Genomic DNA, 17,708 nt, shown 5'->3' with positions numbered 1-17,708 from the left:
ATACCTGAAGTACAACTCCGGATGGGAGGCTAATTCTGCTGCTGCTACTGAGCTTCCATGAACCTGCACGTATCTAATGCAGGTTTTTCTTGTCCTCTATGCACAGAGCAAGGTTTAGAATAAGATAGTGTCTGACACGGTCCAAAATGTATTGCCTCTTTGCCTCTGTGTATTGCCTCTCTCTATGATGAAATGCTTTTTTGGCTGTCTGTGTTCGTGGGAATTTGAAATAGCAATAAAGGCTGGTACTTTCGGCTTTTAATTAACAGCAACTGTGGAATGGATTGAGGTGGAATTTCGAAAACAACCACACATCACTTCACCATTAAATCTTTGGTACTTTGGTTTATGAAGTAACAGATGAAAATCATCGGCCTCAGCTGTATTTCATGCTGTTAGCATGCTAGATTGAAAAAGTGGGAAGCAAATGCCAATCATTATACCATCTAAACACCAGCATGTTAGCATTGTCACTATGCCTGTGTTAGAATGCTGATGGAAACATTCAGCTCAAAGCAGAACTCAAATACAGCCTCGGAAAGCCAGCATCATGGCTGTAGACTTATATTCTTGTTTTGGGATATCTAGGTGTCTCTGCAGTCTGTATGTGCAATTTCTAAACATATTGCATGCAAACATACAAAGTAATGCATACAGTTCCTGTAACAGCAGAAACTACTAAAGCACCAGAAGGCTCTATCTCGGCTCATTACTTAATTGGAAAGATACCTAAAGCAGCAGACTGGGGGGCAGCTAATCTGTGCAACTCACAGTGATAAGCTCCTGAAGGGGGCTAGGCTAGGCTAACAGGGTTAGCAGTATTCCGGCTTAGACTGTCTGAGACTGTGTCAGGTATGTGAACATGGGGAATCCTGAAGAAACCCTCCTGCCTGCACCTACATCCCACTGAGCCCTAGACGTAGCATTTCAGGCTTCAATAACATAAAAGACACATCCTGTTTCCATTGGAGTGCACCCATTAAGATTTTGTTTGTGTAAGCCTACTGTGACATATTTTTCAGAGCATGACAACATCCTTCACACAGTGACTCAAGCTTTAAAAAAGCAGCAGCCTTCCTATTCATGGTGAGAGGCAGAAAGTACAGCCGCTATTTTTACCGGATTCCTAACCCACACACAGGTTTTTTTCATCCAAGTCAGAGTTCTTGTGACTTGTGGACAAACTGCATGTAAGGTCTGCTGTGTGTTGTTTGGCTTTGAATTTGAGAAGTAAGCACAGTCTGAACATTTTCCTGCCTTCAGGGAGGCCTGTGGGGTGATGGTTTGGTTAACTAGGTGGAATAATGATTCTGCAGGGCTATGGCATTTCGATGAACATAATGAGCTGAGGCCCAGACCATCTCGTGCCAGTCTTTCGGAGATAACAAACACTAATTCACAGCAGACATTGTGTTTGGGCTTGGCAGGCCACATTATTTGCATTGCTAAAGATAGTACCTCTTTAGAAAACTAGTTTGATATATCGCACATCTTCCAAAGGCCATATCTGGATATCTGCATATCTTTGTCATAAAAACACAACACATAAAACAAGGCTATAAATTAGAGGTTTCCTTCCATTATTCAACATTAGGACAGTATTTCTGTGATGTCCGAAGCCAAAGAAATTGAAAAAAGAGAGCACAGTATCCTTTATCTGCACTTTGCAGATAAAATTTACTACTATATCAACCTGAATATAAGATATTTTCATTTTCTGTAAATTTGGTTTGAAAGTGGAGGTCATTTTATATTAAAGGATATTATCAGATATTAATTTTGAATGAAGAAAGGATCATTGTAACAATATCTTCAAAAGTGTCAAACATTATGGGTTTTTTTCATCGCGCCAATGTTGTTAGGCTAGTGAGAGTGTATGCTCGACTCCATCTTATGTTGAGTGTTTAAGGGTGAGTCAGTTCTTTAAAGGTTTGTTTAGTTAAATTTAATTTAACCGGCACAAGCTTCTAAAGGCTGCTGTAACATGTTCTGTTACCACAGGGGAAATAAATTCATGAGGGAAAACAACTTCTTTAATGCAGAAATGAACAGGCTTTACCAGGTTTGGCTGCTTATCCAGGAAAAAAAATAATTCTTGATTGTTTGAAGGGATAGTTCACCCAGAAATGAAAATGCACCCGTTGCAGCCAAATTCAATACAAAAGTAACTGGTGACCACCTCTTTAAGCGTACAATAAAAAATGTAATCAAATAAATAAAAAACATAAAATGCCTCCATACTGCCCCTGTGGTGTCATCCAAGTGTACGTAAGCCTGACAATCAAATTTAGACTCGAAATGGCGTCATTTACACAATACACCTAAATGTCCGCTGTTATCCTCAGCCTGGAGCCATGTTTACGTTCACATGCACACAAAGCAAAAGCTCTTGCCTCTATGCTCTCGCCCAAGGGGCACGTGAGTATTGCGAGACGAGATCAGCAGGACTACTCAAACACTTCACCCACCCCTCCATTGGCATAGTGGTGAGTAGATATTTGAGAGCATTTTCATTTCTGGGTGAACTATCCCTTTAAGGACAACTAGGATGTTTCGACAGTAGCCAAGAGCAGACAAGCTGAAGTCTGGCTCTAGAGAAGGCCTTTTTATATTTATGTTACCTAAAGGCCACTGAAAGACAGGGAGGGGTGATGGGAGGGGTATTCAGTTAGTGGCAAACTGCAACCTCAACACTAGATGCCACTAAATCCTACAAAGCCTTTAACCTACAGTATATTAATAGATCTTTTGGCTACTGGGGACAGCAGAACAAGATGTTGAAACAATACCTGAAATTGAATCACCTTATAGAGGTGCTGTAACTCATGAACTCTCTTCAGTTGCTAAATGCTCACTGGTGGTGGTCAGTTAGTTGCTGATGTTTGGTGCTAACAACTAAACCATTGAGCTAAAAGCAGCTGAAAAGCATCTTTAACCTTTGGATATACTATGGTAGTAAACTAGTAAACAAGTTGACATTATCCAAATACAAATTTAATACAGTAAAGACATTGAGTAATGTCTCTCGTCAAGTATGTTGATAAAACAAACATACACCTCCAACATGGCTACCACAGCATATGTTACTTCAATCTAGTTCTTCAAGGGGAAGTAGGGGAAGCAGCCTGACCTGTCACAGAGGTGGTTGATTGCACCAAAGGAGTCGCAGGTGCAGGACAGGCAGCCGCTGGTGCCATTGGTGAAGTAGCCCTCCTTGCAGTCCTCACACTGTAGTCCAGTGTATCCCGACAGACACAAACACTGACCGGTGTCCGGGTCACACTCGTACGCATCCAAAATCCCCTCCGCACCACTGCTGCAGTTACAATGGCCCTCTGAGGGGATGGATGGAGGTGTCCCCATGAAAAGGAAAGGAGAGAGAGACAGTAAATACTTTGTGAGATGTGTTGGCAGTGATATAATTTAAGGATTAAGGGTTTGTGGTGTTTACTTTTATTGTCACCTCCACCATTTGTCTTATTTGTCTAAGTGTGTGTGTGTGTGTGTGTGTGTGTATATTAGTTTGTCAGTAGGATTGCTCAAAAATTACTGGATGGATTTCCACAAAACTTGGTGGAAACCATTAAACTTTGATAATTGATTATTTAATTGTGGATAATCACATTCCATGGTTTCAGCTTTTCTAGTGCGGATGCTGCTGGTATCTCAATTATCATTGTTAATTAAATAGATATGGGTTTTGACTTTTGGTCAGGTAAAATGAAAATACATCACCAAGGACTGGACATTTTGTATAACAGAGTAAACTAAATATTGATCAAAATGTTTAAGAGATTGATAATGAAAATAATTGCTAAATATCAAGCTTCTACAAAGAAACTAAAACATGACATAAAGCAAAGCTTGTTATTTAATCCACTGACATTTACTTCAATTTACAAATGTTTATTGTATCACGTCCAAGAGACTTGTTTCACGTGATCTGTTTTGATACCATGGCTTCAAAAATTGACATTAATAATTTATGGCTGGTCCTTTGTATGTCCACCAAAAGACCTTTCCCTCATATAATGGACTGCACCTGAACATGCAACTGAACAATATAGTGTTGAGCCTGAGTATCATAGTTATGTAGTGGCATACTTACCTACCTCATATAACAAATTGCCCTGAGGTCATGTAGGTGTCATTAGCAGCTATGTCCGAACCTATGCATGTCAAATTCAGAGCCTTTCCTGTTTTGTTGCACTCTGCTGGCAGGTGAGTTTATCTTTACTTTTGCACTGTAGAAACAGTGAAATCATCTTTCAGGTGCTATGCCATTAGTAAAAGATTATGCAATCAAACTACAAGCTGCAGCACTGGTGCCAAAGACTGTAGATTTTGTAATCATCACTGTGCTTAATATGAATTTAGTCATTATTCGCACTGGAATTGTGACATCAGATACTTTTAAGGATTGAGTTCAGAGAATTTTCATTGGATAGTTTGTTGGTGTGACCATACCAAGATACAGTAACACTGGGAGCTTACATGTACAACCATCAATCACTTCAAGCTCCCTCGTCTATTCACAGTATTCTTGCATGCCGCCTGGAGCTGCCCAGGGCAAATTACAAAGCAGAGGGATAAGACAAACTAAAAACACTTTCCATGTTCAGTCGTCTTTTACCAATCCAGGGTTTCACAAATACATCCGTTTAGTACTCAACCTGCTTCCTCTACTCTATAGAAAAATAATATTGCTCATTTTGAGAACACATGTTTGCTTTCAAAAAGATGGTTGTGCGTGCTTCGGATGAGCAACATTTTGAAAGACACTTGAGGATGACCCTGTTGAGTAGAGAGTAGCAATCTATTATTCATCTGATCGCAGGTTAGGTGTGGCGAGTGTTGACTGCAGGCCTGACATGTCTCCACTCGGTGCTTAGCAGTCAGACAAAGAAAAACAGGCAGATAAGAGCTCTAACCAAAATGTTTTTTTCACATGTGGTATGCACACACACTGAACATGGCACCTCAGCTAGCAGTTAGATAAAGAGGACCGGACAAGTGAAGGTATTTAATGTATTCCTGCCTTGGCGTCCCACTGATTATGCTGCTCTTCCACCGTTGCTTGGACTTTTATGTAACTAAGAAAGGCCTGTAGTTATGCAAGTCTGTGGAGTATATTGAGACCCTTTGCCACAGTGACATCCACTGAAGAACTGTCGGTCCACATCAGGCAAAAGAATGTCTGAGATCGAGCTAATCACACACACACACTCACACTCTCTCTCTCTCACACACACACATTCTAAAAGCAGACTCTCTAGGTGTGGGCTAAGGGCTCTGTGGCGTGATGTATAAACTTCACAACAGGTTTGATGTAGATTGGACTGGACGACTGTGTTTAGCAGAGAGAGAATGGGTGACCCTGTAGCAGAGCTCAACCCACCTCCTATCTTTGTGACTGTCGTAAAGTGGTGTGACAGCATGGCTGGTATCCAGACACTGACGTTGGCAGGTTGTTTCAGAACAAGTCATGTCACAGAACTCCACTCTTGCTCAATTCACCACTCGCCTGTCTGTGGAACTACAGTAGAAACAAGTGCAGCAGGAGCTGTGGCTGCAGAGAAACCATTACCCTTCAACTGTGGGTCAAGTGTCCAACCATTTTATTTGCTTTCAGTATGAGGAATTATATTAGAGATGGTTCAAAGACAGGATAACCCTGTGAAAGTACACCTTGTGCTGTATCCGTCTGCAGGCCCCTGCTCTGCCAGACAATGCATATGGATGGCGGGGCGAGGGGGTTAGCCCTGGTGACGCCTATGTTGATGTGATATTATCATGTGAGTGGTCTTTACACAAGAACAATGAGGAGTGCTGGGGAAGCTTCCAATACAGCTTTCATGTGTGATCTCGCATCAGGGAACGGATTCCATTTAGTCTTTGTGATTCAAATAAACAGCAATAAATAACATTGAACAGCCGAACGCGACGCCATTTTAGTTCATCTACGATACTGACACATAACACATGAACAAACAGACTGACAGCAAGGCAGCAATTGACTTATTTTCACCATCGATGAATCCGTCTGAGATTTTGTCCATAAATCATTTAGGCTAATGTGAGAAAACATTAAGAAATGTCCATCTAAAGGTGGTGTCTTCAAATCGCTTTTTTTCTATCTGTGTTCACTGTCACATGGGACAAAGGAAAGCAGCAAATCTTCAGAATGGAGAGGCTGAAAACGATGAACGGTTGGTATTCTAGAAACAAACTGACTTCAGTGTTAATCAACTTTCTAAATAGCTGCATATGATTAAAATACACCATTAAAATGAATTCACAAGCGCCAGACCGGCTTTAAAATATTATCCGAACCCACTGAACATGTGGGTTTGGATCTTTAATGGACAACGATGCACGTTTTAGGTTACACGGTCAACAGACCAGTCAGAGTGCTGGAGCGCTTTCTTCTTTCCAAAGCCACTCTTTATTAAATCACAAGAAATACCGATATTATTTATGACATAGTACTAAACACTAAACTAACTAAAAACATTTTGATCAGTTTTCCTAATCCTCCACTGTGATTAATATTGACAGGAGGGTAGAACAGTGAGGAGAACAAAGGGTCAATGCAAAAATCATGACTGGACTGGACCCTTATGTGAGGGGCCAGTATCTTACAATTAAATACTATTTTAGGATCTGGCCTGGGGACATCTTGAGGCAACAAACTACAAGACAATGTGGTTTAGTAAGAAAAACAGAGGTCAGGATTTTGTGAACCACACATGGAGCCATTTGTACCTTTTATCCTTCATATTCTTAGACAGGATGTGAACTCATCATGGGGTGCTGGAGAATTAATAAGGATAAACATCCTCTCATCTGCTCTGCTAACACTCACACACACATTTGACTAAAGCACAATTTTGGATGGGACATCTCAGCCTGTGCTGCTGTGTAGGCTGGAGAACAACACCTCCACATGGATACTGGGATGTGTGTGTGTGTGTGTGTGTGTGTGTGTGAGAGAGAGAGAGAGCGAGAGAGAGGAGGGGCTCCGTTGTCATTGCTCATTCATGGCTTACCCTGCCTGCCTGGCCATTTTGGTTGGATGGCCTTGTTCTGTTAATGCCATGCAAACAACAATAGGAAGGATGAAGCAGCTATTTGAGAAGCTCCTTGTGATTTCTTGTTAATATCAAACATGTCTGGTCAACCTCAAGAGCATCATGGTCTGTGTGGATGCTATGGCAACTGACAGATAAATTGAACAACAGGATCAACATTGCACCCCCCCCCCTTTGAAGCCCTCTGTAATATGTGGCACACATCCTTCTATAATCGAAGGCCTGTGGAATACAATGTAGGACACATTCCAACATCCACTCTGGACGATGTGTTCGTGGATAGCAGTTTTATTGTTTTAAGAGATGGGGATGTGGTGATCATCTGAAGGGGTGCACCATGTCATCTGAGGATCTGTCTATTGTTGCAATGTGGTTTATTCGGTCGCTCTCTGCGTCAAAAGCCCAGAGCGACCATCCAGCAGCCTCTATCACACATGCATGTCCTCTTTTCACTCTCACACAATCTCTCCCAGAAAATAAAAGCATGCACTCGTTGACTGTCTTCACTCGTTATGTTTATGATTGCAGGGATGAAAGTGAAAATGGATATGACTGGTAGCGGTTTCATGGAGCTATACTCACCTTGACTATTCTCTATTGAAGTAACGGAGGAGCCAGTATTATCTGCAGCCCAGGCATCGTTTGCAGTGCGCTGGGAAACCATGGACACCATGGTCTGCAGCATTTTCTCTGGAGCGAAAAGTGATGTTTGTACATCGGTGGATCTTTTGCGTGCACCGCTCAATCTAAAGATCGGCGCTGTTATTTGCTCTTTATTGGCTGAAGTTATTCCAGTATCGGTGGCGGTAGCTGTGGTGGTGGTGGTGGTGGCCGGGTCCGTTGTAGGAGGCTGGAAGGTGGTCGCAATTTTAGAGACGGGGCTGATCGTGGCGGCCGGGCCGGCAGAAACAATGGCAGGCACCGGCGTGGGTCCGTTCCGAGAGCCGGGAGCGAACCTGCTCTCGGCTAAAGAAGGAGGCATGTCGGTGTGGAAGGTCTCCCAGGTGTCGGAGGCTGATCCGGGCTTCCTGGAGATTGACGCATCGTAAGGGCTGATGCTAGGTGCAGCTTCAGAAAATCCAATATATACATAGAAAATAACTATGAGAGCCGGAGATATGTACATCATTAAGGACGTTAACCTCATATTCACTTTCAGCTCTCCATGTAAGCCCCAGTAATGGTCTCTCTCAGACCGTTCCCTGAATGGATGCGTACTCCACCATTGATGTCCCCGGCGGGTCCGCTTGCTGTTTGCTGCCCGGTGAACCACAGTCAACACTTCAGCTGCTCTGCAACCTACCATCGGCCGCACGGGACTGACGTGCTCCGGGGCCAATGGGAGTCCGACCTGAACGCCCGTGTGCGCTCGTTCATTCGCTGCACGGGAGTCGGGGTAACGCCCCACGGAGACAATATACTGTAAATCATCAGACGCTGTCACTCCCCTGCAAATGATCAAAACACGACTGTCTCCATTCACAAACACAATAACCACACGAGTTGTAAAGATGGTGCACATGCATGAATTAGACAGAGGTACTGGCAGCACAGGTATTCTCCTACGTGCTAATGCTGATGGTTGTTTTATACCTGGTTTTATGTTTATTCCACAGCCTCACAGATGTTGAGTTTCTGATCGGCATCAAACTATCACTTATCCATTATATTTTGGAACCTGGAATTATATTTTGGTACCTGGAAGTCTGAAGTATTGTAACATCTGATCTCGACCCAACAGAGCTTACTGTACCTGACCCTGTTATGATTACTTTTTGAGATAACCATAAACAAAATGAGTTTGTTAAGGCTTTCACCTCAGCTTTATGGACTCAACGGGGCCATGATGTTTCCATGCCTCTACATCAGAACGCTAAACGTGCGTATCGAGGCTTTCTACGCACGTCACATTGCGTATCCATCAGCGATGGTAACGCTGATATTTTCAAACTTTTATTTTATCACAACCGGAAGTGTCTCTATGATTTTATTTCTGACTTGACACCACTTCTGGAATCTGGTGTGGTCTGTCGTGAGTACTTGTTGCCCTCTAGTGGTTACATCGTGTTGCAACATGTGTCTGCTTTTTTTTCTGAACGATTTTCATCCGTTTCCCCATCATCCAGTTTGATTTACACGGCATTGAAAGGTGAATTTACTCAAGATGCAGATGTGTTTTCAGTTTGCCACATAAGTGACAGAATTTTAAGTTTGGTGATTGGCTAGTTTTTTATTCGGTTCTGATAATTTTCCATTCGTCCAACCAAATGTTTGTTCAATTTGTTCATGTTTTATCCACTGTTAATTCTATTGATCTTTTTGATACATTGCCACTTTGTTGTTGTGTTGTTCTTATATCTGCCTGAGTGCAGTGCCTTTATATATATATATATTATATTACTATTAGTTTTGCCGAAATGCAGATTGGGAGCCGTGGTTACACCAAATGTGTCTCTTAGATCCAGATTAAGAACCAGATTGTTTAGAAGGTGGTAGCAAACCTTTTAGAAGTGATCAGAAGAGTGAGATGTTGTAGCAGTCTGTTAAGAAGTGACCAGGAGGTTGTAGCAGATTGTTTAGGAGTGATCAGGAGGTTGTAGCAGATTGTTTAGAAGTGATCAGGAGGTTGTAGCAGATTGTTTAGGAGTGATCAGGAGGTTGTAGCAGATTGTTTAGGAGTGATCAGAAGAGTGGGATGTTGTAGCAGAGGACTGGAGCAGAAATAAACAGCTGCTCCAACACAGTTTTCTAGGATATGAGCGAAACACTGTGTTCATTGGCCGATAGGTGGCAGTGTGAGAGTACGACGCGTCCATGATCGCTCTCCTCTTGAGTGTTTCAGGAAGTTGCGCACGACAACCAGCGAGTTACAATGGCGCCTCTAGATTTGGATAAATATGCCGAGATCGCAAAACAGTGTAAATACCTCCCAGAAAATGACCTCAAGGTAAATGTGACTTTATTGAACCTTTTTTGACGGCCACGTGTGATGACGTTACGACCGTGGCGTTAGCTCGCGGCTGTGTCACGTTACAGCAGCGGAATTAGCCAACGTTAGCTTCTGGTAACAGTCGCTCCTGCTAGCTAGCCCGATGCTCTGATCTGTGGGTAAGGAAGTGCAAACCGTTAGTGAAACAGTTGAGTTACCTCAGTCCAAGACCAGTCCAGTCACACATCGATGGCTGCAGAGGCAGGGACTCAGGACGGTTCGCGTTCAGTCGACCATATTCCTGCTGGTGACCTGGTGACGCGGACTGTCCTGATGTTCGGCTGACAGCGGATTGTTTTTAGCAGCGCTCCAGAGGAGGGACAAACCCGAGGGACCCCAACCCATACAACTTTACCTCTGTCCCTGTCGTCCATTAACAAAGTCCTACTCCCTCCCTGCAGGAGCAGCCCCGGGGGTTCGGGGAATAACGTTCAACCCATACACGCCGTTAAAATGCGATTCCTCTTGTTAGTAGATACCAAATATCTCATTCTCAGTATATCTCCATATGATTTTCTGCTCGTAAGAGACATCATTAAATATTTGACAGTATTATCAGAATAAATGTAGTATAATATGTATTTGAGACCTTGGAATGTACAAGGGGTATTCACCATCTTGTCCCATGTTCTAAAATGAAACAGATACAAGTGTACTCTAGTAGAGTCAGCTCGAAGGTTTCAGGCAAGCAGCCAGGATGAACCACCAGCCAGATATTAAACCACACGATCTTACTTAAAGGTCCAGTGTGTAAGATTTAGGTGGAAGGGATCTATTGGCAGATATTTAATGTAGAATAATCCTCATGATGTTTTCACTAGTTCATTTCATCTAAATTGTATGAGTTGTAGTTTTCTTTAGTCCAGAAAAGAACCTTTATATTTAAATACTTTATATTTACATGGAGGGGACCCTCTCTACGGAGGCCGCCATGTTTTTTACATTAGTCCAGACTGGACAAACTAAACACCTTTTGAGTTTTTATGACAACTGAAGCTACCACAGGTTCTTTATCATGTTTGGAAGGAGAGGGTGAGGTGAGGGGTGTTCAGCTGCAACATGCAACTTCAACACTAGATATCACTAAATTCTACACACTGTACTGAATAGATAGATAGATAGATAGATAGACATACTTTATTCATCCCCGAAGGGAAATTCTTTTGTTCCAGCAGTACAGACATGTGCAATAAGTACAGGTGTGTAATAAGTACAAACAGTATTATTTATTTATTTTTACATAAAAGAGCATACAAGTAGGATATGGTGACTGAGTTGTTCAGACAGAGCTAAATTGAGGCAAAGTTAAAAGTTTAAGTTAAAAACAGAGGAGACTTGTTGAATGTTCCAATAATCAAGAAGCATAAGAACATAAAACCATAAAACGGTGCAAGAGTAGATGTGGTACAGCGATAAAGTAATAAAAACAGTGCAGGTGGTAAGTGATACAGTGATGTGCAAAAGAGACTTGCTACTATATACCATCTACAAGAATAACATCTACTGATATTGAATACCAGCCATTATAAATAGCAGCGAATATTTAAATTTGCAATGCAGATGGGATCACAATTTGCTCTTTGTCTCCTAACATTGCACAGTGATTTATGAAACACACTCTTACACTGTCAATGTGTAGCATCATTACACTCAATCTCTCAGTCCATATGTATGACCAGTGGCCCAGTTACTGTCACTCAGCAACTGGCTATTAGTCAGGATTAGTCCATTAGTTTTTAAGCTACCCATCATTTCCCAACCTATTCCTCATACTAGTTACTGTGTGCATTTATGCTTCAGACACGTAGAACCTCTTTTGTTCTGATGAAAGTCCTTTCCCCCCCGACGCTGTGTAAGAGGCATAGTGATTTCCTCGGCCTTTGTCTCATCTACCCAGAATGTGTGCAGCTGCGACCGGTTTACATTTTATGACTTGATACAGGTCCTCACTCTGGAGTGAGTGGGATGTTGGTCAGTGCATTTACATCACAGACTTTGACCGAAACTGCAGCTGTATTAACTCATTGTGGAAACCCAGAAAAGATCACTATTCTGTCTTACATATAGTGTCTTGTCACCATGTGCTGTTTTAGTGTCTTCTCCCTGATCAGAAGAACATTTTGGGGGAAAACACTGAATACGTCTATATATCACATTTAAAAGCATTGAATTACTTTACTTAATGATCTGAACCCTCATCTCTTATGTCTCTATGTGTATTTCTTTTCTCTCTGTACAGCGGTTATGTGACTATGTGTGTGATCTCCTGCTGGAGGAGTCCAACGTTCAGCCTGTCTCTACTCCTGTAACAGTATGTGGGGACATACATGGACAGGTAAAAACCATGTCACAGAGCAGGAAGCCCAAGGGCACTACAAGAAACATCCTCTTTTCCTTTGCGAAGCAACATGTATTAATCTGACACAACATGTAAAATCTAAATCTAATCTCTTTGCCTCTTAGTTTTATGACCTCTGTGAACTCTTCCGAACTGGCGGCCAAGTTCCAGACACAAATTACATATTCATGGTTGGTATATTTAAATATTATTGACTTTGAGAAACATTTGACTCTATTAACTGCTATTTGGTACAGAATTGGTAACACATGTCTATTATTGGTAGGGAGACTTTGTTGACCGAGGATACTACAGTCTGGAGACATTCACCTACCTGCTGGTGCTGAAAGCCAAATGGCCCGACCGCATCACTCTTCTACGTGGAAACCACGAGAGCAGACAGATCACCCAAGTTTATGGATTTTATGGTGACGTGATTTACGCATGATTATATTCAGTGTTTAGCCAGCTGCAGTTTTCATTGTCACTAATGCACACTTTTACTCGAAATTATAAACCAGGGATATTTTTGTCTTACAGATGAGTGCCAGACCAAGTATGGGAATGCAAATGCGTGGCGTTACTGCACCAAAGTGTTCGATATGTTAACAGTTGCAGCTGTAAGTATTGAAGTGTTCCTTGTATTGACCTAATAAGATTAATGATCTGACCTGATTAATGACTATAGCTTGTAAAACCTGGAATTAAGTTGGTGTTTAGGTTTCTGTGGTTTGTGGTTAGGTTCCTGCTCCTTTTTGCATATTTGTATATTTGTATATTCACATTCTCTCTTCAGTCATCCCATCTGCACCACCAGAATCCTTCCAGCACAATATCACCACACTGTGTCAATCTTAAAACGATCTCAGAGGCAAAATTGACATTTTCACATTACATGTTTACTACTTCTCAGTAACCACTGATCTGTTTCCCAGATCCATTTGTTTTGATGCATATTGTATCTTGTCAGTTTTGGGCGAAACAAAATGTAATGAAATGTTGGGTGGAGCACATTAGGGGTGGGCGGATTGATCCCAAAAGTTCGATACTACCAATACTCGATCCTCCTTGTGAGGATTGATTCTGATGCCAATAGAATCGATACAAAGGGATTTGTTTCAGTTTCTCTCTTCTGTATCTGTGCTTAGAGGACAAGAGCTGCCTTAACACCTAATCTTGTCATGCACGTGTGTAAAGCCGCACTCTCCTCCTCTTCACTACTGTGTCTGTGTGTGTTCTGCTGTCGCGTGGCGCAGACGACACAGACTTTGTACACACGCGGCTCGCCACGGTGCACACCCTGACCCGCCGCTTAACCTAAAAAGCAGCGATGGCAGAACAAAAGAGGAGCGCCGTTTGGAGCTGTATCACAGCTGTGAATGTAAATGTCACCAACTCAGATGTGAATAGGAAGGCTGTCGTTATTATGGCAATACCGCACACTATTTTAAACACTTTAAAAAAACATGAGAAAGAGAACTGAGAGCTGCAGCAGAAAAGGAGGGAGGAGGAGGGGCCAGGGGCCTCAGCAGCACCCAGACCCCCGACACATGACAGAGTTTACTGGCAGAGAGGGAGAGAATATCCAGTTAGATAGCAGTGAAAATAACATTGTCGTCAAACTGTAAATGGTCATCATTTGCTCTTACTTCAGCAGACTGATTAATAATAGCAGACTATATACAGACATTGAAGTAATATATTCAGCCCATTGAAACTTGCTGTCTGAATGAATTTTTTTGATGATTTGGCAAAAATGACTCAAGTAAAAATATATCAGCTCCGGCTGTCAAAGTATAAAAGAAAAGAGGCCATTTCTACTGGCTGAATATGTGCAAAACAAACTGAGACTCATGCCACATTAATGTAGTTTGAAGACTAACTTACAATACTCTTACTTCAAATAAAATAAAAAACAGTGGTCTTGATTTATTATATTTACTTTAAAGCGGTGGTACGTGTGCTGTGCATGATATGCACTGATAGATACACAACAAGAAATAGTCTTTTCTGTTCTCGTCATTTAGGTTCAAATCTGTTTTGATGTTGGGAAGGTGCCGGAAGTATAGTCACAAAGTATTTGTACTTAGATACTTCCCACCTCTGAAAACAATATACCTCAAACCATAATTATGAAAATAGCCAAAGGTTATATTTATTTTAAAATACCTTTTTTTTCATGGTTTTTTATTTACAATCATACTTTTTTTTCTTTGTCTTTAAAAACTGTCCTGTGTTTTAATAATGAAAGGTATCGGTATGTGCAAAATTGGCCCTAAATTACTTGGTATCAGATCGGAACCAATTTTTCTGGTATCACCCAGCCCTCAAGCACATTTTACTGCATTTATCTTTGCTTACACAGTGTGAGTCTGGTCCCTCAACTGATTTTGTCAGATCTATAAAATGATCCATATGCTTTATCTCTTACCTGCTAGAAGCCACAGTACTAATCATTGTCACTGTGTTGTCATTTAACCAACCATCTCCTGCTAGAAGAAGCCAATTTCGTTTGCCATGGCCTGTTCAAGAGGTCACTATGTTTTCTATTTTACAAACAGTAGCACAACCACCTGAACATGTTTTACGTTAATATATTTGTTAATTTCCTTGACTGATGGTGTTAGTCTAGGAACCAGCAGTTCACACTAGCTTTTCTAGCTTTCATCAAATGTATGATATATTTGTGATGTCCAAGCCCTATTAACGTTAATGTTATTTTCTATCAGCTAATGGACGAGCAGATCCTGTGTGTCCACGGAGGCCTCTCCCCAGACATTAAAACCCTAGATCAAATTCGTACCATTGAGCGGAACCAGGAGATCCCCCACAAAGGAGCATTCTGTGATCTGGTATGGTCTGACCCTGAAGATGTGGACACCTGGGCTATCAGTCCAAGAGGAGCTGGCTGGCTCTTTGGTGCAAAGGTCACAAATGAGGTATAGTGCTTTTACTATTATTGACCTCAGCTCAACACAATTTCAGAAGTACAGCAGTTTATTGAATTGAATAAGTGTAATTCCTACACGTTTACTATCATTATACACAAAAGTAGAAATAAGAGTGAAAGGTCCAGTGTGTAAGATTTAGGTGAGAGGGAACTAAATTTAATGTAGAACAATCCTCATGATGTTTTCATTAGTTCATTTAATCTAAATTGTATGAATTGTAGTTTCCTTTACGCCAGAAAAGACCCTTTATATTTAAATACTTTATATTTACATTGAGTGGTCCCTCTCTATGGAGGCCACCATGTTTTTTACATTAGTCCAGACTGGACAAACTAAACACCTTTTGAGTTTTTATGACAACTGAAGCTACCACAGGTTCTTTTTCATGTTTGGAAGGAGAGGGTGAGGTGAGGGGTGTTCAGCTGCAACATGCAACTTCAACACTAGATGTCACTAAATTCTACACACTGTATCTTTAAGTATTTTATGTGACAACATAATATCAGAATAAAGGCAGTTTTACATTGACCATACATTTTAGAGCAATTACTTTGCAGGTGTTGTAAAACAATATGAAACTGCTCGGAGCACATCAAAGACAAAGTTTTACCCCGACAAATGTTTGTGTAATTTTATTTTTCAGAGGTAGATTTTCTCCTGCTGTCTGCAACAACATTGGTTCAGCCAGTCTTGTTAAACTGTGTTTGTCATGACAATGTTTACATGGCAACGCAAAAACAATGGTGGATCACCTTACATTGCCTCGAGTAGTTTACATCTTGATGCAGCTGGTGCTCTTTGATAAAGGCTATAAAAAACTGGTATTTGCACTGGAGAACAATTTAGCAAATGACACACACACACACACACACACACACACACACACACACACACAAACAGTCGGTTGTCAGACACTAAACAGTCAGTTAAATAACCAGCACTGATTAGGTTACTGATTGAATGATCAGTCACAGGCAAATAACTGCTGAGTCACTAAAGCCTCTGCCGTATGTCGCACCATCATTAACTCACAATTCCCTGCAGTGAACCTCCAGTGATTCAGACTTGGCTTTAGGACACCTCAAAAATATAAGATCCCTTGATCAGACAGAGGAAATATGTTTCTGACTGACAATGAAGAAAATTAAAGATATGGTCATGTGTCTGATAGTAATGGTAAAGAAAAACTACTTGGAGGTACTTTTATTGCAACATACGAATAGTAAGTATTTGTTTACTGATTTCATCTCATGTCTGGGTATCATTTTTGCTCACTTTCTCCTCCTCTCTTGTTTCTCTCCATCTTCCAAAAAACTGCAGTTTGTCCACATCAATAACCTGAAGCTGATCTGCCGGGCGCACCAACTTGTCCACGAAGGCTACAAGTTCATGTTTGATGAGAAGCTGGTTACAGTGTGGTCGGCTCCCAACTACTGCTATCGCTGTGGCAACATCGCCTCCATTATGGTCTTCAAAGATGCTAACACGAGAGAGCCAAAGCTCTTCAGAGCAGTGCCCGACTCTGAAAGAGTCATCCCACCTCGAACAACAACACCGTATTTCCTGTAGGCACATTAAAACTAAAACGTTGCAGCCATTTGTTCAGTGCACAGATACTAAACAGGATAGTGGCATCAGTTCTTATGAACCCATGTGAATTCAGTGCATTTAGAGCATTTACAGTACATTTCTTGGTGCCAATTGTCAATTGTTTTTCCCAGTCTGTACATACAAAGCCATTATTCTAAAGCGTAAATCACACTTTGCAGTGAGGCAAGTTAGCTCAGTAGCATCGTTGTGCTATTGACATGTTTGAGAGGAAGGAATAACGTTACACAAAAGTCAAATAACACTTGTAAAATGTTCATATTTACAAATCCCAATTATGCTTTGCAATAAAAAGTCACTCTGCTGAGCAAATGGCTGGTGCAGTGTTATGCACAATGTTTCATTTTAATTTGTTTATGTATTAGAGCTGTGTGTAGGCACTGCATAAAAGCATAACTGTATTGATTCTCACTAGTGTCAGTGAAGTTATACAGTTTGTGTTATCAAGTGATCTTATAACTAAACATGTAAACATGAGAGTTGATGTATAAAATATTGATTATACCCGTTAGTTAGAAGTTTCAGGATTGTTAACTGTGGTACCTTAAAGATAATTCTCTGTAATCTCCAGATTTTGAATCAGCTCTTTACATTTTTTTTTTCTGTGTGTCATCATACTGTTTTTAAATAAAGAAATCAAAATATTGTAAAAAGTCAGACAGCAGTACCTGGGTGAGTGGGGGAAAGGGCACCACACTTCATCACAGACTAAATCATAATGCTAGGTCACA

General features: G+C 41.2%; 2 protein-coding genes across 2 annotated transcripts in view; one reads left to right on the top strand and one right to left on the bottom strand.

Moving 5' to 3' along the window:
- LOC109639063 (multiple epidermal growth factor-like domains protein 9) overlaps positions 1-8,628 on the bottom strand; it is a 29,963-nt gene extending 21,335 nt beyond the window's left edge. The window contains exons 1-2 of the mRNA XM_069523076.1: positions 7,674-8,628; positions 3,131-3,335 (exon numbers count right to left, since the gene is read on the bottom strand). Coding sequence (XP_069379177.1) covers positions 3,131-3,335; positions 7,674-8,613 — 1,145 coding nt within the window. The 5' untranslated portion in view covers positions 8,614-8,628. The remainder of the gene's footprint in view (positions 1-3,130; positions 3,336-7,673) is intronic.
- Positions 8,629-9,876: 1,248 nt separating this feature from the next.
- Positions 9,877-17,634, top strand: ppp6c (protein phosphatase 6, catalytic subunit). The gene is made up of 7 exons (XM_020102380.2): positions 9,877-10,038; positions 12,320-12,415; positions 12,544-12,609; positions 12,705-12,846; positions 12,959-13,038; positions 15,148-15,357; positions 16,690-17,634. The coding sequence occupies exons 1-7, from the start codon at positions 9,964-9,966 to the stop codon at positions 16,936-16,938; spliced, it is 918 nt and encodes a 305-aa protein (XP_019957939.1). The 5' UTR covers positions 9,877-9,963; the 3' UTR covers positions 16,939-17,634.
- The last annotated feature ends 74 nt before the right edge of the window (positions 17,635-17,708 follow it).

Source organism: Paralichthys olivaceus, chromosome 4 (assembly GCF_024713975.1).
Source record: "Paralichthys olivaceus isolate ysfri-2021 chromosome 4, ASM2471397v2, whole genome shotgun sequence".
In the NCBI taxonomy this organism is placed as follows: Eukaryota; Metazoa; Chordata; class Actinopteri; order Pleuronectiformes; family Paralichthyidae; genus Paralichthys; species Paralichthys olivaceus.
Note: the sequence above shows the minus strand (reverse complement) of the source record. Positions and strands in the feature narration are given on the sequence as shown.